The sequence below is a fragment of the Eubalaena glacialis genome, chromosome 19 (assembly GCF_028564815.1).
Source record: "Eubalaena glacialis isolate mEubGla1 chromosome 19, mEubGla1.1.hap2.+ XY, whole genome shotgun sequence".
In the NCBI taxonomy this organism is placed as follows: domain Eukaryota; kingdom Metazoa; phylum Chordata; class Mammalia; order Artiodactyla; family Balaenidae; genus Eubalaena; species Eubalaena glacialis.
Genome location: NC_083734.1, coordinates 48,142,413 through 48,164,579, shown reverse-complemented (window position 1 = coordinate 48,164,579; position 22,167 = coordinate 48,142,413). Strand labels below are relative to the sequence as shown.

At 45.1% G+C, this 22,167-nt stretch overlaps 1 protein-coding gene across 1 annotated transcript in view; it reads left to right on the top strand.

Annotated features, from left to right (window-relative positions):
* Positions 1–22,167, top strand: part of MARCHF10 (membrane associated ring-CH-type finger 10) — an 89,751-nt gene that overhangs the window by 5,094 nt on the left and 62,490 nt on the right. The window contains exons 2-3 of the mRNA XM_061176096.1: positions 2,612–2,718; positions 11,921–12,040. Of these exons, the coding sequence (XP_061032079.1) occupies positions 2,629–2,718; positions 11,921–12,040 (210 nt within the window). The 5' untranslated portion in view covers positions 2,612–2,628. The remainder of the gene's footprint in view (positions 1–2,611; positions 2,719–11,920; positions 12,041–22,167) is intronic.

Below are 22,167 nucleotides of genomic sequence, written 5' to 3'. Positions count from 1 at the left end.
CTTCTTGAAAGCATCGTTTCCACATCCTTACCTCTCATTTACACAACTCAGTGCAATCTATCTTCAGCCCTGTCACGCCACTAAATGCTCTCACCAAGGTTATTAATATTCTCCTCCTTGAAGCTTGCACTTGGCAGCATCTATGAAACTGCACCCACCTGATTCTCAGTTTTCCTCCTGCCTCTCTGGCTTCTTTCCAGAGCTCCTCTTCCGCAACCTACCTGTTCTTAAAATCCAGTGGTCCTCAGAATTTTGTCCTGGGTCGTCCTCCTTTTTTCAATACCCATCCTGCCTTCGACTTCAGTTGTCATCAGAATGCCAGCAATGCCCAATTCCTTTCTTCTCTAATCAGCTCCAGAGCCCTACGTCTAACTACTTACTTAACATCTCCATTTGCTGTCCCCCAGCCCCTTCAAGGTTCACATTATCTTCTCACAAACTTGCTCTTCCCTGCGAGTTTTCTGAAGGGAATGTTGGCATCGATCAGCCAGCTGCCCAAGCCGGTAACCTGGGCTTCCATCTCCCATCCCATTCGTATTATCAACAACTCCTGATGATTCCCTCTCCTGAGTATACCTTGATTCCATCATGATTAGAGCATGGGCACTGGAGTGAGACTCTCTGGGTTCAAACCCCAACACTTGCACCCACCAGTTCTGTAACCTTAGGCAAGTTACTTAATCCCTTTGTGCCTCAGGTTCCTCATATGCAAAATAGAGATATAATTTTTTTTTTATTATTTTATTTTTTAAATTTTTGGCTGCGTTGGGTCTTCCTTGCTGCGCGCAGGCTTTCTCTAGTTGTGGCGAGCAGGGCTACTCTTCGTTGCGGTGCGCGGGCTTCTCATTGCGGTGGCTTCTTTTGTTGCGGAGCACGGGCTCTAGGCGCACGGGCTTCAGTAGTTATGGCACACGGGCTCAGTAGATGTGGCTCGCAGGCTCTAGACAGCAGGCTCAGTAGTTGTGGCGCACGGGCTTAGCTGCTCCGCGGCACGTGGGATCTTCCTGGACCAGGGCTCGAACCCGTGTCCCCTGCATTGGCAGGCGGATTCTTAACCACTGTGCCACCAGGGAAGTCCCTAGAGATATAATTCTTGCCTCAGTGTGGCTGTGAAGATTGCATGAGCTAATACGTGTAAATATTTAGACCAGTACTTAGCACTTCCAGAGGCTCAATACCTCCTCCTCCCTCCCTCCAGTGTTGAGACCCACGTCTGGGCACCACCTTATCTGGATTAGTCTAACATATCCCCAGTAGCCCATCCACTTCCATTCTTCCTCCACCACCCCCACCCTCCATCCAGTCTCTATACTACAGCTGGAGGGACCTTTTTTTTTTTTTTTTGGCCGTGCCCTTCAGCTTGTGGGATCTTAGTTCCCTGACCAGGGACCGAACCCGGGCCCTTGGCAGTGAGAGCGTGGAGTCCTAATCACTGGACTGCCAGGGAATTCCCTGGAGGGACCTTTAAACATGTAAATCTAATCATGTCCTCCCCCGATTGGAACCTTCCAGTGGCTTTACATGACTCTTTGAATCACGACCTCCAAGGCCTCTCGTGAGCCAGCCCCTGCCTGTCCTACAGCCCTTCCATTACTGTTCTCTCCTCTCTCTGCTCCAGCTGCACCAGCCCCTGAAGCCCTGAAGCCTCTGTACCTGCTGTCCTTTCTGTCCCAGATCCTCTCTGTTCCACTTCTGGCCCAGCTCACTCCTTAGCAAACCCAGTGTCATTTCCTAAGGAGAACCTTGCCTCCCCCTCCCCCAATGACACTTTGTCAGAGAACCCCGTATTTCTGCTCCATCGCACTTATCACCATCGGGGTCCACTTGTCAATGTTCAAAGACTTGGGATTTGAACCCAGAGAGTCTCACGCCAGTGCCCATGCTCTAATCATGATGGATTCCAGGGATACTCAGGGGAGAAAATCATCAGGACTTGGTTTTTATACGGATGGGGCAGGAGAAGGAAGTGTGAAGAAAACTGCCCAGGTTACTGGCCGGGCAGCCGGCTGGTCGATGCCAACATTTCCTTCAGAAAACTCGGAAGGAGGAGCAAGTTTGTGAGAAAGTCATGTGGAGTCTGAAGGGGCTGGGGAACAGCAATATTCATTGCCGGTCTTCCAAGCTAGATGGTAGCAGCACGAAGGCCGGGGCCATGTCGTCTTGCCGACCGCCGTACCCCAGTGCCCAGCGGAGTGTCTGAGTTGGAATAGGGGTGTGATCATTTGTTGAGTCAATGAATTTAAGTTACCAGGGGCTCAGAGCTTTGGTCATTGCTAAGTTAGCTAGGTTCTTGGGTTTTCTTCTTTGTTGTGCGGTAGAACTGCTTCTGAATCAGGTGTCTGCCAATCTAACTCCCTATGAGTAACCAGAACAGGTTCACTGAAGCCAGCCCATGAAAGTGGCTGCATTATTTATGTCTGGAACAAGAGGCCTGTAAAGGCATCGACACCCATACAAAGAGTCCTTTCAGTCTGAAAGGAGCATCTGTGCCTTTCCAACAATGGCTATTAGATTAATAAGAGAATAAAAGCAATTATACTAAGAGAAATCCAAATATGGCAAAGCAACAAAGGATGATGTCACAGCACATTTATTTATCTTTTATATGCAGGTCACGGATTAAGAATCATGTCGCATGAAGCAAAGGACAGGCAGAAGTTCGTCAGCGATGTTCAATATCTGCAGGACATACAGCATAAGGCGGACTCAGAATATCAGGTAATGGCAGAAAATGAGAATTATCTTCTACTTTCACTTACGGTGCTAGGAGAGAATTCAGGCTACAGTATCAGTATATGATAAGCAGTAAGAGGTTTCTCAAATCCAAAATCCACGCTTACTAGCTGTGTGACCTTGAAAAGCTACTTTACCTCTCTGAGTCTCAGTTTCCTCATCTGTACAATGGGGATAATAGTCTCCACCTTATAATATCGTCATGGAAATAACATTTTTCAAGTATTTAGCACAGAGCTTGGCACACAAACCTTACCAACCAATGACATCAGGGCTTAAATTGGATAAACCAGCAACCAAGGAAAAAGACATTAAGGAGTTAACCGGGTCGCCCTACCATTTATAAAATAACACGCCCTTCCTGTTGTCCTCCGGCCAGAAGAAAGGTGGTTAGCACATTCTACAATAAGCTAACTCTTCGTCACCCTAGCTACAGTGTTTACAGGCAAAAACAAAACAGACAGGGAGCCTGAGGAGTCATGATGTAATTACCCAGAGCTGGCATAGGACAAACTTGCCAGGCTGGGTTGTGGGATTCTGGGAGCAGTTAGAAAGTGTCACTCAGCCCGCTGGCCGGAGGTCAGCCCTCGCCAATCAAGGAGGCAGGTCCTCAGCCTCCACTGAGGATCCAAAAGCGCTCCTTCCCTAAGGAAAATACAGGCCTGCCGTCATCAGGTTTTCCTCCTTCTTAGCAATCTCAAATATAACAACCTCCCGGGGCACCAAGGAAACCAGAGCGATCTCAGTAACCTGATTTCACCTGTGTAGCACAGCTTAGCTCTGGGCCTGGAAATGGAGCCAGCAACTTCCTCCTACACTTGCCAGCCCACCTCCAAGGCTGTAAAGTTGAGGGAGTCTCTACAAAATAAATAAGAACGTAAACATCCAAACTGGTCACACTGGGGGACCCTCTCCTCTCCACAAAGATGCCTCTGCCACACAGCCCAGGTTTGGAAATACCTGTTTGAAACTGTCTCTAGAACAGGCACGTAAGAAAATCAATCTTATTATTTGATGGTCTCTGCTAAAGAAAACCGCACAACTGCGTGGCTTGGAGCCACTGCAGCTTTATTTTCTAACTTCATTTGGTCTTTCAACACTGTCCTTGTTAATAAGGACACTTTCAACACCGTCCTTATAAATAAAAATATTTATTAAGTGCCTACTATGTCCTGAACAAAGTCCCTGCTCTCCCGGAGTTCTTATTCTAGGATTGAGAAACAAACTACACACACAAGTAAAGTAATATGTAAGACAATATAATGTATATGATAAATATAATGAAGCATATAAAAACAGAGGTAGTAGGGGTGGGGTGATGCTCCTTTCCACAGGCAGGGAAGCCTCTCTGAGGAAGTAACATTTGGTCGTGGAGGTAAATGATGGGAAAGAGCCAGCCAGAGCATTCTGAGCAGAAAGGAAGCAAGCGCAGAGGCCCTGAGGGGGGAACTAACTTGGAGCACTGGAGGAAACAAACGAAGGCCAGAGTGGCTGGAACACTAAGGCAGAGTGTGGACGAGGTAGCTAGGACCAGATCGTGTCGAGTCTCTCAGGACAAAGCTTGGTATTTGGAGTTTATTCTTATCCCGGTGAGAATTACTGAATGATTTTAAGCAGGGCAGTCGTATGATCTGCTTTACCTTTTTTAAAGATCACTCTGGCTGCTGTGTTCAACTGAAAGGGGCAAGAGAAGCAGCAGAAAAACTTGTAAGGAACCTGATAGAAATCTAGGAGAGACCAGCGTGGTGGGAGCAGGGGTGGCGAGAAGTAGCCCGAACCAGGAAATAGAAGCAGCGCAGACATCTTGCTGATAGACGGGGAGGCGGAGTGAGGGAAAGAGAGGAAGAGAGGATGACTCACTTCAACATGTTTTCTTGTCCATTAGCTCCCTCCGTTATCACAGTTTAAACTTTACTTTTTTCAAACCTCCCATCCCCATACTTTCAACAAGGACCGTCTCTTCCTGTTTTACATACCCGTGAAACCAAACAAAGAACCTAAGGCCGTCAGGTGGGGAGCCACTCAGCTCATCCCCTTCTATCCCAGGCTGCACGCCCGTCCAGCCCTCAAGTCTCGATGGGTGAAGGACACTCTCCCTGCTGGTGCCGGACCTGAGATCTTGGTCCATGCCCCTCTGTCTCCAGCCCCTCTCCGTCCATGGACCTCTCATCTGCATCCTTGGAATTTCTCTTCTTCTTACTGGCTCAGCCCACAAACATGCTCAACTCTCTCTCATACTGAGAACAAAAGAACAAAGCTGTCTGTGGACAATGTGTCCTTTTCTAGCCACAGCCCTGGCACTTTCCAGTCTCCAGATGTCCCCAAACAGTCAGCTACATTCCTGTCTCCACTCCGCCCCGCCATCCCATTCATGCCCTCACCTGCTGCAACCTGGCGGTCTCCTCACCTCCCCTGAAACGGTGCTCGCTAAGGTCAGTAGCGAAATTCAGCAGACACCTTTTTAGTCTTTGTTTTCTGAAGATTTACCCGCATTTGGCGCTATTACTCTTTCCCTCTCGCAACATTACTTCTCTGGCTTTCTGACATCGCACTCATCTGGCTTTCCTCCTGTTTCACTCACATTCCTCTCCCTGCCCCTCACAGGTTAATTCCCCCAGGTTTCCATCAGCCCAATTTTCTCCTAATTCACAATGTCTGTGGCCCATCTCATCCCCTCCTATGTTTGTAACCACCACTCATACACTGATGACTTGTAATCCTGTGTCTTCTCAAAGTGTCAGAATCCTATGCACACCTGCTTGCCGGATGGTTCCATCTGGGTGTCACACAGGCATATTGAATTCAGCGTGTCCACAGTTGGACTCCATATGTCCATCCCCTGCCATCCTCTTCTGTAGCCCCTCTCTGAAGACAGTGACCCAAGCCTTCCCTGACTCCTTCCTCTCCTTCACCACCCATATCCCCCAGCTACCAAGTCCTGCCAAGTTTACCTAAAAGCTCATGAGCTTGTGCCTCCCTTCTCATCCTATGGCCATCGCCCTGGTTCCAACGTCCATAGTTTACCTCCAAGACTATTACAATGTCCTCATAACTGGTCTCCCGGCCTCCAGCCTTGCCACCTTTCAGACTGAAATTTATGTAAAATGCAAACTATGTAATTCGGTTGTTTCCTCTCACGTAGAGGTTTGTCCCAGACCCAAGAACCACAGCAAGACCAGTCCAATCCTTGACCACTTCTCTAACTTCCTCTTCCCTCTTCCTCACTCTCTTGACAAGGGTGGTGAAGACCATAGTTGTTTGTTTGGTTTTTTTTAATATTTATTTATTTATTTGGTTGCACCGGGCCTTAGTTGCGGCAGCCAGGCTCCTTTAGTTGCAGCTCACAGGCTCCTTTAGTTGTGGCTCACCAGCTCCTTAGTTGTGGCATGTGAACTCTTAGTTGTGGCATGCAGGATCTAGTTCCCTGACCAGGGATCGAACCCAGGCCCCCCTGCATTGGGAGCATGGAGTCCTAACCACTGCACCACCAGGGAAGTCCTAAGACCATAGTTTTAACTTAGAACTAAAAGGAACCTCTGTATTCCCATAGCACCCTCTTTAAAATACAAAAAACAAAAACAAAAACAAAAAAACACCTTATTGAGGTATAATTTACATAGCATAGAATTCACCTGTTTTAAGTTTAAACTGACCAAATTTGCCATCATCGCCATCATCTGATTTTAGAACATTTCCATCAGTCCAATACCAAAGCACCCTTTACATACCTCTTTTTCATTGCTGATGAAATTGTATTGAAATTGTCTTTTGTGTGTCTTCCTATCAAACTGGACCGCAGCTTCCTAAGGGCAGGGACAGAGTCTCACTCTCCTCTTTCAAACTGAATGCCTTGTCATTGATGAAAGCCAGCGTTACCGAACTTGACCACCAACTCTGTTTATCAGAGAGATCCAGCTGACTTGTAACTAATCCTCAAAGTCAAATCCACCTTCATCGAGCATTTTCAAAACCACTCACCACAAGGTCTGCAAAAATAAATATGGTTGTCTTTAATATGTTCTGAGGATTGTCGAATTAAGTATATAGAAACCCACAGAAACTATTACTTTGACGGGAACAGCGATGAGTTATATTATTGACTCTGTCCCTTGCCTTGTTCCAGAAAAGATTTAAAGTTGGGGTTTAAGAATCAATTGCATGGCTTTAATGACCCCTCAGTAACTTGGTCCATATACGACCTTTGTGTGTCTAGATAATTTACTAAGGTAGAGTTTGCACTGAAGGGATATTGAAACCTTGGGCCATTGATGAGCTTGGCTGGTTACTCGTGGAAATCCCAGCTTTCACGAGCAGCCCAGCAATGTGCAAGGGATGCCCTGTTTCAGGGTGTACAAATAGTGTAAGACCTACTAACCAGATATGACTCCCAAATCATAGACATTTGCCACATATGCCTTCCTGTGTTGGACTTGACTTTAATGAACTGGCTCAAATTGAGGCCCTTAGAAACCTCCTGTATACACTATTCCTGCTATAGCCTAAAATATGCTATGGGTTGGTATGTACCAAATTAGCAGTGACTTTATAGGTCTGTCTGCTAGTGGCAGGAGACGAAGGTTAAACCCACCCTGAATTATTTTGATACTACTCCTTTTGGTGGTTGGGTGGGACCCGTTTGAAAAAAACAGGAGGAGATATTTATTTGGCATATTACATGCTATTTCAGAATCTGGTAACTAGTACATAATTATACGACATCTCAGAATTTGGCTATATGTCTTCAAGGGTGTTCATGCTGCATAGCTTTTTTTCCCCTTCTTTCAGTCAAATGTGTTTATGTAACTTGTGGCGAAATTTAGCCATTAATGTCCACTGAAAGCTAGAGAGAAAGATCACACTTGGAGTTTCAGGATGATTTTCTAGACTATCAAATGTGTTCAAATGGGATTTATTTTATGTCACTTATTCATTCTGATTCTTTCAAGTGCAGATCAAACAACTAACATGATGATGTAAACTTGTTCAAGGATGTGATGGGTGACTATACCAGGTGGCGAGGGTTTGGGGACTGTCCACTCAGGGGGTTGAGGGAACGGAGATAATTCAACTTTCCCTCCCGTAGGAGCCATGGGGAGGGACCTGTGACATGTGTGTTTCTCTGCTCTTCACAGACAGAAAAATAAACTCAGTCGAGGGGAATATCATGTCAAACTGCTTTTATACCTTTGATTTCTTAACCTCTTAAAACTAATGAACTTCGATAATGTCCCCAGTGATAATTAAAACCCCAAACTCTGAGTTAGGCATGTTGGATCACAAAAACAACAACAAAAAAAGAAGCAACTGAAGGCAAGTCCCACTTCCCAAAACACTCACAGAGTTCAAGTAACAATAACCTTGACAGAGGCCACTGCTGATGAAGAGGTAAAGTTGGGTCATAGTTACAATGCTTTTTTTTTTTTTTTTAATCTTTATTGGAGTATAATTGCTTCACAATACTGTGTTAGTTTCCCTCATACACCAAAGTGAATCAGCCATATGCATACATATGTCCCCATATCCCCTCCCTCTTGAGCCTCCCTCCCACCCTCCCTTATCCCACCCCTCTAGGTCATCGCAAAGCACCGAGCTGATCTCCCTGTGCTATGCGCATGCTTCCCACTAGCCATCTATTTTACATTCGGTAGTGTATATATGTCGATGCTACAATGCTTTTTAGGCCAGAACCATGAGGCTGGGAAGTGTCCCTGTGGTGCATGGCTTCTTAAGGTACCAGGAGCCCGGATGATGACTAAAAGAATGGGGCTGGTAATAGAGGGAACAAAAGAAACTTTGAGCATCCCTGTGGGTTCAGAAAGCTGTAATTCTGAAGGAAAAGCAGTTTGCAGAGGGACCCTGCGTGACTGGGAGTAGGAGCTCCCTCAGTTGGCTGCCCGGGGGAACGGGCAGTCTTAGGAAACAGACCTCTACTTCCAGGGGAGAAAAACAAGGATGAACTTCAGGCCTGCAGGCCTGAAGGCCTTCAGAAAAATAAGGATGAACTTCAAGTCTTTTTTCTTCCACAACCAAGATCAGAATCACCTTATTTAGCAAAGGCTGACTTTAGAAAAAGGAGTAAACCAAGAAATGGGATTGGAAACAACAATTAAAGCCTGATGATGATGTTGACTGATGATGATGATGACGATGGTGGTGGTGGTGGTGGTGGTGGTGGTGGTGGTGGTGATGGTGATGATGGTGGTGGTGATGATGATGATGGTCATGATGATGAGTTTTATTGAACAGTTTTATTGAACGCTCACCGCGAGCCAGTCACTCTGCTAAGCATCTTACCGACAGTGCCTCATGCTCTCCCAGCAATCTTGCAGCACAGAGACGTCTCCCTCTCACAGATGAGGGAAGCAAGAATCCGTGGAGTTAGTCAGCCTGCCCAAGGTCACAGTGCTAGAAAGTGGCAGAGCTGTGGTTTGTCGTGTTTACCCGTATTGAGTTACGGTGAGTCACAAAACCCATGTCATCCCCCACAGGCATAGATGCACGTTCTGTGTTCTGCCCCACAGTGGTAGCTTCTGCACAGAAGGCAGCCTGACCGCGAGCACTGCAGTCAGAGGGATGGGCCTGGGGGGCGGGGGGGCGAGGGGGCGCGACGCGAAAGGAGGAAGCCCCGATTCTCCGCAGAAAGAAGAAAGAAGAAGTTACTTGAAGCCTCCCGTTTCAAGACTTGGCCAGTTTTGTCACATGAACAGAAACTTATTTATAGCAATCTAGCTCCAGACACGTGAAATTGAAAGGGAAGTAAAGTTCCAGAGTAAGGGGAGCCCCTGGTGATGATGAATTACAAAGCTCTGTTCCTTCTCCCCATCCTATGGATTTCACGCGCCTCTGCCCCTGTCCCTTCAGGACCCTCCAAGCAGAAACCACATCAGCATCAAAAACAACAAAAAAATCATCCACATTTACAAATAACAAGAAAACTAGCCCCTGACGGGGGTGCGGGGGGAGGTATGGCTAAGTTCTTGCTGTTTCTAGGACTGGAAGTCCGAACTTGGCTCGTGCCCGTGTTCCTTCTCAGCGAAGCAATAACTTGGAGAGGGCTAACGTTTGATTTACACGGAAAGATTGCTTGGCTGTTTCAAGATAAAAATTAGGAAGTACCTACCTTGCCACTGGTTTCTTCTCCTGGTCCTCTGTGAGAGGAAGGATAAGGAATCAGAGGGGAAAAACATTTTTGTTTTCAACAGTTGCAAACCATTCTATTCCTCCTCCCCTTTTGGTAAAGAAATACTTAAGTTGCATGCATTCTTGGAGAGAAGTTTCAAAAAACACTCCGCCCACAGGAATTCTGTTCATCCCACCAAATCTGCCTCGGTCCTGCGTGCAATAGCTAACACAGTCTCCTCCACTTTCAGCCCATCAGCGTTTTCTTCTCGTGCATTTAATACAAGTGGGTTAGGATAACAGAGACATGTGTGGCTCCAGGAAACAATACTCTACTCCAGGCCAGAGCTCCCCCCTCAACAGGGAGCTCCAATCTGAAGTCATCGTAAAGGAATAATAAAAAAGAGGCCCATATTTAGTTGAACTCCATTAAACTCTCCAGCTGACTCTCTTTAGTTTTACCTTGGTTTGTTCTACTATTTGGTGTCTGTTTGTGTAACTTATTTATTATAGTTACTACTATTCAGTATTGGGCGTGGGGGGGGGACTTCTTATTTATTAAAACAAATGCTATCCAGGATTATTTAAATGGGTTGCTGTCTATACGGCATTGTTTTTGAAAATAAACCCAAGGGGGGAAAAAACCCCACCATTTTGGAGTGCTCTCCCTTTCCAAGCAAGGTGGGGTGAAACAGCACCTTTCTCTTGGGAATTCAGGATTCCATTCGCTGCAGGTAACTGATTCACTGTTCCCAAGTCCAAGTGGTAAATGTTTTATTAATATCAGGTCATTTCTACTCTTAACCTTGTAGCAGAATATTGGCTTTCTCCTTGGCCGTGAAATTCTGGCAAGTCCTTCTACATCAAGGAAGGAGATGCATTTTCTAACAGAGGGAAAAAGATGGAGAAGGAATCTTTCCTTTCTCAACACACGCAGGAAGAGGGAGATGTCAGGCCTGGTTTAGAACAATAGTGTCTGTCTTTACACTGTATTTCTTTACAGTGGATAATTTGGCCCTGGCAGGACAAAGGTGAGTTCAGTCATTGGATCTATAGAAATGCTGCAAGAAGTTTTGCTATTTTGGAGTATTTGAAATATCAGTTGAAAGTGAATTAAGCCAGGGACTTCCCTGGTGGCACAGTGGATAGGACTCCACACTCCCAGTGCAGGGGGCCTGGGTTCGATCCCTGGTCAGGGAACTAGATCCCACATGCATGCCACAACTAAGAGTTCACATGCCACAACTAAGAAGCCAGCGAGCTGCAACTAAGGAGCCATAACTAAGACCCAGTGCAACCAAATAAATACATAAATATTAAAAAAAAAAAAGGAAAGAAAGTGAATTAAGCCAGATAGAGAAAGACAAATAGCATGATATCACTGATATGTGGAATCTAAAAAAAGATACCAATAAACTTATATACAATACAGAAACAGACCCACAGACATAGAAAACAAACTTATGGTTATCAAAGGGGAAAGGGGGGAGGGATAAATTAGGAGTTTGGGATTAACATATACACTCAACTATATATAAAATAGATAACCAACAAGGACCTACTATATAGCACAGGAGACTATATTCAATATTTTGTAATAACCTATATGGGCAAAGAATCTGAAAAAGAATATGTATATACATACAAACATATATATGTTTGTATAACTGAATTACTTTGCTGTACACCTGAAACTGACACAACATTGTAAATCAACTATACTTCAATTTAAAAAAGAGAGAAAGAGAACAGAAAGAGAAGTAAATGCAGTGTCTTGGGTACTTCCTTAAGAAGGCAATTGTTGGGTAAGTACTTGACAAAATGCCCTTAGTATGTCTGTTGTTTGAATTTATTAAGGCAGTGGCTAATATTTTTGACCTGGCATTTTGGGCAAAGGGAGGAGGGAGTGATGCCTGGGTGAGTGTCTTCACACCTGGTAACAGGTATTGATGAACACTTAGAGATGGACGCCTGCATTGCATGTTCGTCACAACAGGAATTAAGCATAAAGTTATCAAAGCTAGTTGTGGACCTAAACCAAAGAAACATCTTTTTTTTTGTTCTGCAGGCTTGTCTGAGACGACGGGAATACAGAAGAGACCCAAATGAGAAGAAACGAGATCAATTTTGGGGGCAAGAGACAAATTTTGAGAGATCCCGGTTTTCAAGTGGGTCATCTTCCAAACAGGTATTTAGAATGCTAGGAGACATTCTTTTGCTGCAGGGTGTGTGTGTGTCTGTGTGTGTGTGTGTGTGTGTGTGTGTGTGTGTGTGCGTGTAACTGACTTAGGAAAAAGCCAGCCCAAAAAGGAGATGTTGAAGAATCTTAAAGGGCAGGGTAGGGAGAGGCAGGGGCGGGAGCTCTTGTTCTGGGTACCACCCCTGCCGCCCCTGCTCCTCCTCTGCTGTGTGACCTTCCCTCTTCATCCTGGTTGGGCCTCACTCTTCTCTCCTGTAGACCAATGGAGATGGTCTCTGAGGTACCACCCAAATCAGAAATGCTGCAATTCTTTGATTTTAAGAGTTGGAAGCACCGGGCCTTCTAAAGCACTGCATCATAATATATCTATATACCTATATCTATGCCTACTTGATCTGTCTATATTAATATAGACATATATATATATATATATGTATAGGCTTATAGTCTTACCCATTGCATTGCTTAGTGTAGTTTTTATTTCAAATAGAGTAAAATGCAGTAATAATTGCGTCATGTAATAACTAGAAATTGTTCAAATATTTTTGTCTGGATTATAATAATAAATAATAAGATCAGTATAATATGATAGCAATATGAAAATGATGATTACAGTAGTAGTAGTTACCATGACTTGAGTGATTACAATGTTCCAGTACCGTGCTAGGCGCTTTATACCTATTAACTTATTTAATTCTCATAAATCTCTATATATTTGCCTTATTTTACAGATGAGAAAACTGAGCCCTAGAAAAGTTAAGAAACTTTACCTAAGATTTCACATCCAGTATGTGGTGGAGTAGAGTTTCCTTTCTAGGCAGTCTGACCCCTGAGAGGGTGCTCTGAACCACTGAGCTATATGATCATATTTCATGTTTAAGATCTTATCTGTGTAAGGGTTTTACTTATCCTATGTAAGCACTGAATACCGCAAGCTGCATTCAACACCGGTTGTTAGTATAGCAAATTAAGATGAGTAATATGCCTTTTATGAATTCTTATTTAATGTTTTATGCCTGAAATATACTCTAGAGGATGGACTCTCTTTTCTATCAGTGGTGTGGATCCCCAAGATAGATCCTGGATACCTGATATCAATCAAGTTCTTGTTGGGGTTTCTTCTTTAATCTAGGATGTTCACATGGTGGTTATTTAATGTTCGAAGGACACCTTAAAAACATCAGTGATTGATGTTTATGGATGTATCCCTGGGAGAGATCTATACTCCCTATTAAGGAACATAAAATCACACAGTAAAATATTCCACCTAAAGCCTGAAGGTGAAAGAGACTATCTCACAATATCGGCAGTGCTGAGAAGAACACATTGCCTGCATCTTTTCATGTTAGCCAAGGACTAAATATAATGCCTGCTGCTGATTAAACTTAGGGAGTGAGATTTATCCAAAACTTAAATCTAGTTTGGCTCGAACAACACATTTTTAGCATTAAGATAAATTCTCACAGTTTTGCACTCAGAAACAAAAATCAAGGACAGATGAAAAAAATGTAATTTCAGTCAAACAGTAGCATGCAGCAATCTTCCTCGTTTGGAATTACTAAACAAATGGGCAGCTGGGTTCTTCTATTTTCATGCAAAGACTCACATGCAGAGTCTTGGCCATTTCACATGGCAACACTCATGCATTTGGGATATTCTAGAACTTGAAGGTTCATGTTCCTCTCCACAAACTGTGTTTAGGGGACAAACTGGTGACAGATTCCTGTAGTTCCCTTCTTCATGCTATACAAATTACTCATTCTTTAAGGCATCATTGCAAAACACTCAGACCACATCTAAAAAAGGACGCAGCTGTACATATAAAAGTAATTATGAAATAAAGACAAAAATATGTGGTAAAGTGCATAAAACTGGCAATTTCTAAAGCACGCGAACAGGATTTTTCGTGTTTGCTTTATGTCACTGCACCTCAGTTTGTCGGAGAACTTGGAACAACATTACTTGATACTCTCGATTTTTTCCAGATGATGCTATCCCAAGGGTTTGGGTATTGACTGTACAAGTAACTTCAAGGTGCACCTTCTCTATCAAGAAGAGTGACAAGATCCGAATTTTCCACAGTGAATTTCACCTCTGCTTTGCTCCCTGTATTACAGATATTCTTTGGGGAATACTGGAGGATTTGCCTCTGGATACAAAAGTGCAGGAAGGTCAGGGTGAGGGGAAGTGTCATGGAATGCATCCTTGTCGACAGCCATCAGGACTGTGTGCTTATCATCCCAATCCCTCCTCACTCAATCCTTCGACTTTTGCCTGGTACAAGTGAAGCCAGAGAGCCCTCATGACATTCAAACCAGAGCCGAAAAATCTTCAACTCCCACAATCATGGGCTAGTTTGAAGATTTCTCCTTCCAGGTTTGGACCCCCACCCAAATTCTGTGAAAATCTGGTTGTTCTTAAACCTTCATAATCTGGGGCTGCCCTGCTCTATATCAAATCCTGAGGGAATGCAGAGTTTATGAAACCTCTTTCTACGGGGTCCCCAAGGCCAGGGAGATCCTAGAGCTAGTTTCCCAGGATAAGAATGCTGGCACCAGGACTTCCCTGGTGGTCCAGTGGTTAAGACTCTGTGCTCCCAATGCAGGGGGCCCGGGTTCGATCTCTGGCCAGGGAACCAGATCCTGCATGCCGCAAATAAGAGGCCGCATGCCAGGCTTCCCTGGTGGCGCAGTGGTTGAGAATCTGCCTGCCAATGCAGGGGACACGGGTTTGAGCCCTGGTCTGGGAAGATCCCACATGCCGCGGAGCAATTAGGCCCGTGAGCCACAACTACTGAGCCTGCGCGTCTGGAGCCTGTGCTCTGCAACAAGAGAGGCCGCGACAGTGAGAGGCCCGCGCACCACGATGAAGAGTGGCCCCTGCTTGCCGCAACTAGAGAAAGCCCTCGCACAGAAATGAAGACCCAACACAGCCAAAAAATAAATAAATAAATAAAAATTAAAAAAAAAAAAAAAAAAAGAGCCCGCATGCCGCAACTAAGACCCGGTGCAGCCAAATAAATAAATAAATATTAAAAAAAAAAAAAAAGAATGCTAGCACCTCCCAAAGGAGAACCCAGGCCAGACTGATGCAATTTCCAGAGCTTAGTGTATGGAATGTCATATCAGGCACTAGAGCTGCAAAAGATCCTCGGTCAATCAGAAAGTGGCAGGAGAAAGATACAGTCCAATGAGACAGTGTAAACCCAACCCAAGCCCTCTTACCTAGGGAACATTTCCCTGAGTAATTTCCTTCTAGAAATTGCTGTGGCTGAAAACTCAAAAGAACATTTTATCCCTGATTTGAGAAGGCAAGTTCATTCCCTGATTGAGTGGGTTGTGTGAGAGTAGATTGCTTAATCCATGGAAATTTTTCCACTGTACAATCACGATGTGAAGCATGCCACCACCAAATTTTGACACTTGTATTGCAACTTCCATCACTTGTTCATTCCTTAACCCAGTCTTAGACCATCACAATGCTGATGGGCCTGGAAAAAGTGAGGCATTTACCATCAAGTAGTAGATCCAGTATCAAGATACCATTTCTAAACACCTGCCTGGGGGCGGGCAGATCCTCAGATAAATGCACAGTTAACATGGTAGCCCCTCCCTTACGGCACAACCTCCTCACTCCGACCCGTGGCTTTAACCGTTGGTTATGCAGAGATTGTGTTCAATCTAACGCCAAGATAAAGCAATCACTACCAAGCCTGTGCTGAGGGGTTCTTTAAAGCAGCACCTCCTAGAAAAGGGAACCCTCCTATATACGTTGTTGGTGGGAATGTAAGTTGGTGCAGCCACTACGCAGAACACTATGGATGTTCCTCATAAAACTAAAAATAGAATAACCATATGACCCAGCAATCCCACTCCTGGGCATATATCCAGACAAAACTATAATTCAAAAAGATACACACACCCCTATGTCCATAGCAGCACTATTCACAATAGCCAAGACAGGGAAACAACCTAAATGTCCATCGACAGATGAATGGATAACGAAGATGTGGCACATATATACAATGGACTATTACTCAGCTATAAAAAAGAATGAAATAATGCCATTTGCAGCAACATGGATGCAACTAGAGATTATCATAGTAAGTGAAGTAAGTCAGAAAGAGAAAGACAAATACCATATGATATCACTTATACATGGAATCTAAAATATGACACAAATGAACTGAAATAGAAACAGACTCAGGGACATAAAGAACAGACTTGTGGTTACCAAGGGGGAGGGGCTTGGGGGAGGGATGGAGTGGGAGGTTGGGGTTAGCTGATGTAAGCTCTTATAAACAGAATGGATATACACACTGCTATATTTTAAATGGATAACCAACAAGGACCTACTGTATAACACAGGGACCTACTGTATAACCTACTGCTCAATATTATGTAACAACCTAAATGGGAAAAGGATTTGAAAAAGAATAGGTACATGTATATGTATAACTAAATCACTTTGCTGTACACCCAAAACTATCACAACATTGTTAATCAACATACTCCAATATAAAATAAAAAGTTAAAAAAAATAAAATCATTAGTAAAAACATACACACAAAAAAACCCCCACAAAAGCATGCACACACACACACACACACACACACACACAAATAGAATGGATCAACAACAAGGTCCTACTGTATAGCACAGGGAACTATATTCAATATCATATGATAAACCATAATGGAAAAGAATATAAAAAAAGAATATATATATGTATAACTGAATCACTTTGCTGTACTGCAGAAATTAATACAACATTGTAAATCAACTGTACTTCAAGTTTTAAAAATTACAAAAAAAATTATAGTAAAGTAGCACCTCTTAAATACATTTAAGTTAGTTGTGTGACACAGTACAAAGAACAGTTGTCATCAAGAGCCAGCTCTGTCCCTCATTACAGTGTGAATTCAGACAAAGCACTTTACTTCTAAGTACTTCAATTTCCCATCAAGGAGATCCTTATTATTATGCTATTATCTCATAGGATCATTGTGAGAACGCGTGAGATGCTCAAGTGTCATACTAACATTAGATTCATTATAAGTTGCCCTGGTGTCCAGCTATGCTTGCAAATGATGCTCCAACACTTATCGATAGAGGAGCAGCTCCTGAGGCTTCTAGAATACCTTCTTTCCTCTCAGCCCCATCTCAGGCCACATTTCTAAGAGCTAACCTAATGTAGCAACTTAATTTCACACCCTTTTCAAAGTTACCTACAACCTTGTGAGCTGTTTAATCAAATTAGAATTTAACAGGGAAATAAACAGCAGCTCTGCAGAATCAACTACACCTTGGATGATTTAGTACATTAAAAAGCAAAGCAGTCTCTCAGTATGAACAGGAAACAGTGTCCCCGGGACACTGCTGGCCCAGAGGAGCCTGCTGTGGTGCCAGGGGTACCAGGATATTTTGAGCTCTCAAAACTTCACAGAGGGGACTTCCCTGGTGGTGCAGTGGTTAAGAATCCACCTGCCAATACAGGGGACACAGGTTCAATCCCTGGACTGGGAATAACCCACATGCTGCAGAGCAACTAAGCCCGGGCACCACAACTACTGAGCCCTGCACTCTAGGGCCCGCGTGCCACAACTACTGAAGCCCCTGAGCCTAGAGCCCATGCTCCGCAACAAGAGAAGCCACCGCAATGAGAAGCCCGTGCACTGCAACAGAGTAGCCCTCGCTCGCCGCAACTGAAGAAAGCCCGCACGCAGCCACAAAGACCCAACGCAGCCAAAATTACATAATAAAAATAAGTTCAAAAATTAAAAAAAATTAAAAAAAAAAAAAGACTTCACAGAGAAGGGTCAGGACCCCCAGATGAAACTGATTAGCCCAGGACTTGGGGGACAACAACCTTCAATGAAGAAAGTCATCATGGCCCCTTCTCATCTTCCAAGATCCCGCATCCTTGCTGGATGGGCCACTTCCAAAAGCACAAATCTCAAGGACTGAGGACATGTTGTCACTATATTTGGCAAAGGAGGTGGGGACCAGCCCTCAGTTTTTCAAGAGCACCGTTTGCTCTGATAATAGGAATAGGATTGTCGTCCTTTCACCATCAGCAACCGAGCGGCTAAATGTTTAGACTCCAGGTCACCAGGACCCAGCGTTACACTGGAGGAAGGTGGATAACCTGATACCAGCAGCAGCCGGCTCTGCCCCAGGCCTGGCTCAGCAGGATGTTTACATCCATGAGATCACCTGAATCTCCCAGAAGGCAAGGTAAGCTTAAGTGTGAAGGCGGTTACCCAACGTAAACATTTTAATTGTTTTGTTCATGATCATCCACACAAACGTTGGAGGTTGAAATGAAAAATAAAGCTTCTTCAAGTAATCTGCAGTGGCTTAAAAAGTCAGAATGTGCATTCATACATGAGGGCAGCAAAAGCCTAAAACTGTGCTGTCCAATACAGCGGCCACTAGCCATGTGGGACTATTTAATTAAAATAAAATTTTAAATGCAGTTCCAGGCTCAGGAGCCACATGTGGCCCATGGCTGCCACATAGGACATTTCCAACATTGAAGAAAATTCTATAGGACAGCACTGCTCCTGACTATGGTCAAGTCCAAAAGATGAAACAAGACAAGATCCCATGGGCCAGCAAGGGGTTTTGTTTCCCAGAAACCGTCCTCGCATACTCCACACTACAATGCTTTTGCCCACCGCGGCTCCTTGCAAACGTTTGCTCTCCGTTGCTGAGTCAGGTGTCCGCGAAGGCTGGCTCGCTGTGCATTTGGTGTTTTCCTCCAACTTGGGTATATTTGCATGTCTCCTTTCATTACCTGTCTCTTCAGCCTCTCCTGCCTGTGAAACCTGCAGCTTCTCCTCTTTCAAACCGCTCTTGGGGAGCTGTTTGTTCTCCCATTAATCTGTCAGTGTCAACCTACCAACACCCTTGATGGTGTCACAGAAGCAGCCAGCTTAGCACATGGCATATGCGTTCTGTGACTCACGCTTTTAATTTTCTCTAACTTCTACCTGTCCATTGTCAGACTCCCCGTGGGCCGGGCCTCCCGTCGTTCTGGCCCCGGGCCCGTGTGAAAATGAGGCAGGTCACACACGTACATGCTGGCTCTGACTGCCGGGGGCCCCACCTGGGAGGCTGTGAGTCATCCCTAACACCTGGCCAGGTGTGGTCACCACCGCCCCCTCGACTCTAGCGCAGATTCCGCGCCCTCGAGGTGCACCTGAGTCACGGTGCAGCTCCACACCCAGCATCTCGAGCCCAACACGGACGTCAGGGAGACAGAAAGTGCAGCCCATGGTTTGTCGGGAATTTTTGTTGGAGTTTGTTTTCCATTTTAGCTGTTGGTCTGTCCTCCTTGGCGGGTCCCACCACCGCCTCAGACTCAAGAGGCTGAATGCATTGTCTTCTCCCCTCAGATTGGTTCCGCTTCCTGAATTCACTTCTGCCCAGGCCAGAATTCTGGAAATTATCTCAGACTCCTCCTCCTGCTCTCACACTTTACAGCCGTCAGACACCAGAGTTAGACTGTCTTCCCTCCTCTCTCTTGACTCTATCCACCAGCACCTCCCTTTGCAGGGCCCTGTCTTTTTTTTTTTTTTTTTGCCTGGATTATTGTAGGAGCCATTTTCCTGATCGTTTTGCCTTCACCTCACGCCTTCTGGCCAGTCTCCCAGGCAGCATTATGAGTGGATCCGTCTAGAAGCAAACTGGATCATGTCGCTCCTCTATTAAAAGCTCTCTAGTGGTTCCCCACGTCTTTGGGATCAAGTTCAAACACCTTAGCAAAGTGTTTGATGGCCTTGATGGCCCTCAAGGCCCTGGATGGCCTGACCCTCAACTCTGAGGACACTTCCTCTGGGAAGAGCTTCCAGAGCTGCTCCTGGGGGTCAGGTGGCTTTGTTCTTGTCCCTCCTTGGTATTCCCCATAACACCATCTGGGCTCTAGCCCATCTTAGGATACGTCTTCCTGTCTGTCTCGTCCTTAGGCTGGGAGCCACTCAGGAGCAGGCACTAGTTATTGCTCTTTTTTGATGGTTGGAATTTGCTTTAATAGATTTCAGCAAGAGGAAAAAAGAATAAATGAAGTAAATGTGGGAAAAATCATGCTAATTTTCGAATCTGAACGATGGGTATATAGGAGCTCATTATTATTCTCTCTACTTTGCCATGTTTCATATTAAAAAAATCTGAGACAAAGGCCCCACCCAGGGGCAGGAAGTTATAAGGCAGGACCCAGGTGAGGTACCCAGGGAGGGCACAGGGCAAGGGAGATGGAGGGACAGAAGGAAGGAAGAGATGGTGCAGGCGGCCCGGAAGCAGAGATGATGTTGTCCCTCAGAGGGTGGCATTCTCCAGGACCCGCTGTCTTGTTGGGCAGGTCACCTCCCCACCAACAACTCTCTGAGACTTCATTCTTCAGGACTCACTTCCAGACTCTTTCAGAAACCAAATCTGCTGGCACCTTGATCTTGGACTTCCAGCCTCTAGAACTGCTTGAGCAGGAACCGGTCCCGGGCGTTGGTGCGCAGGGCGATGGCCAGGTGAGGGGCAGACAGGAGAACCCCGCTGAGTACCGCGGCCCGCATGTGCACGGGCAGGAGCGTGTAGATGGTGTAGATGAAGAACACATTTTTTTGGGTTTTTTAAAATCATAGGTTCACAGCACAGGAAAGGGACCTTGAAGGACATTTAGTCTAGTCACCCATTGCAGTTTTAGACACACTAGTTGTTAGAGAGTTCTTTTTTTTTTTTTTTAATTTTTATTTATTTATTTTTGGCTGTGTTAGGTCTTCGTTGCTGCGCACGGGCTTTCTCTAGTTGTGTTGCGCAGGCTTCTCATTGCGGTGGCTTCTCTTGTTGCGGAGCGCGGGCTCTAGGCGCACAGGCTTCAGTAGTTGTGGCATGCGGGCTCAGTAGTTGTGGTTTGTGGGCTCTAGAGCGCAGGCTCAGTAGTTGTGGCACACGGGCTTAGTTGCTCTTTTTTCCACCACACACTAGGAGCTCCATGAATGTTTGATGACTGTCAGTGACAGGAATGTTTTAGGAACGTGCACACGTTGAAATCATAGCAGTGTAGCCACAACTGCCAGAGCAGGACTCCGCCCCGAGCGAGAGAAGAAAGTGGGTACCGTTACCAGGAGTGGTGGACAGACCCTGGCCTGGCTTGAAATCATCAAGAAGAGAGTGGTTTGCTGAGACCGCCAACGTGCAATGGCCAGTTTGGGTCTGAAGATTGAAACCGCAATCAACCATTTGGAAACCTCCTCATTGGTGGCGGCCAGAGTAACCGGCTAAAGAGAACGTTCCTTTCCTGGCCTGCCACTCCGCAAAGCGACAGGTGGCTTCTTTAAAGCTCTGAGTAAGTTCCTTTTGTCACAGGTGGGCAAGAACACAAAGACATAAGCAGCTCTCCGTGGACAGAGGAAACTCAGAACAGCCCAAAGTCGACCCAGGACTCACTCGTACTTTATAAGAGGTCATCTTGGTGTGCTTGAATGTTCCGTCAGGTAACTCACCAGACTGAACTGAAGGTTTCCTTTGTGATCATATTATAGAGTAATTGGAAGACCTGGGGTGCAGGCCCCTGGGCAAACCAGGGTCCTAGAAGCCTTTCACAGCAGTAAATGGCACAAACGAATGATAATTGGCCTGGGCAAAGCCAGCAGTGCTTCATTTCTCCTCCGTTTCTGTGCTTTGCCTGAGTTCCACTAGGTAATTTAAAAATAGGGCATGGCAGGAAAATGGGGCAACTGTCAGTTTAAATTGCAGCTGCTTCCAGAATGTCGTCCTGCCTTTTGAACAGATAAGCAGGACAGCCTAGAGTCAATCCTTCCACGGGGTGATTCTGCCACTGGGCCCAGTGAGACAAACACCAATTGTTATCCCAGCTCAGTGAAATCGCCGGTGCCGAGCAATGTTGACCTCTGACCCCAAGAGTTCCCCGTGTTAATTAGACTCAGCAGCTCAGAAATTGCATGAGCGAAGATTATGATAAAGTGGCTTTTTTCGCATTTTATGTAGTGCTGTATATTTCAGTTTACAACATCTTATTAAAATCCCCTACTTAAAAAAAAAAGGTTCTAATTGCTTTTTAAAACTAAGAAACTTGTTAAAAACCTATTAAAATTCAGA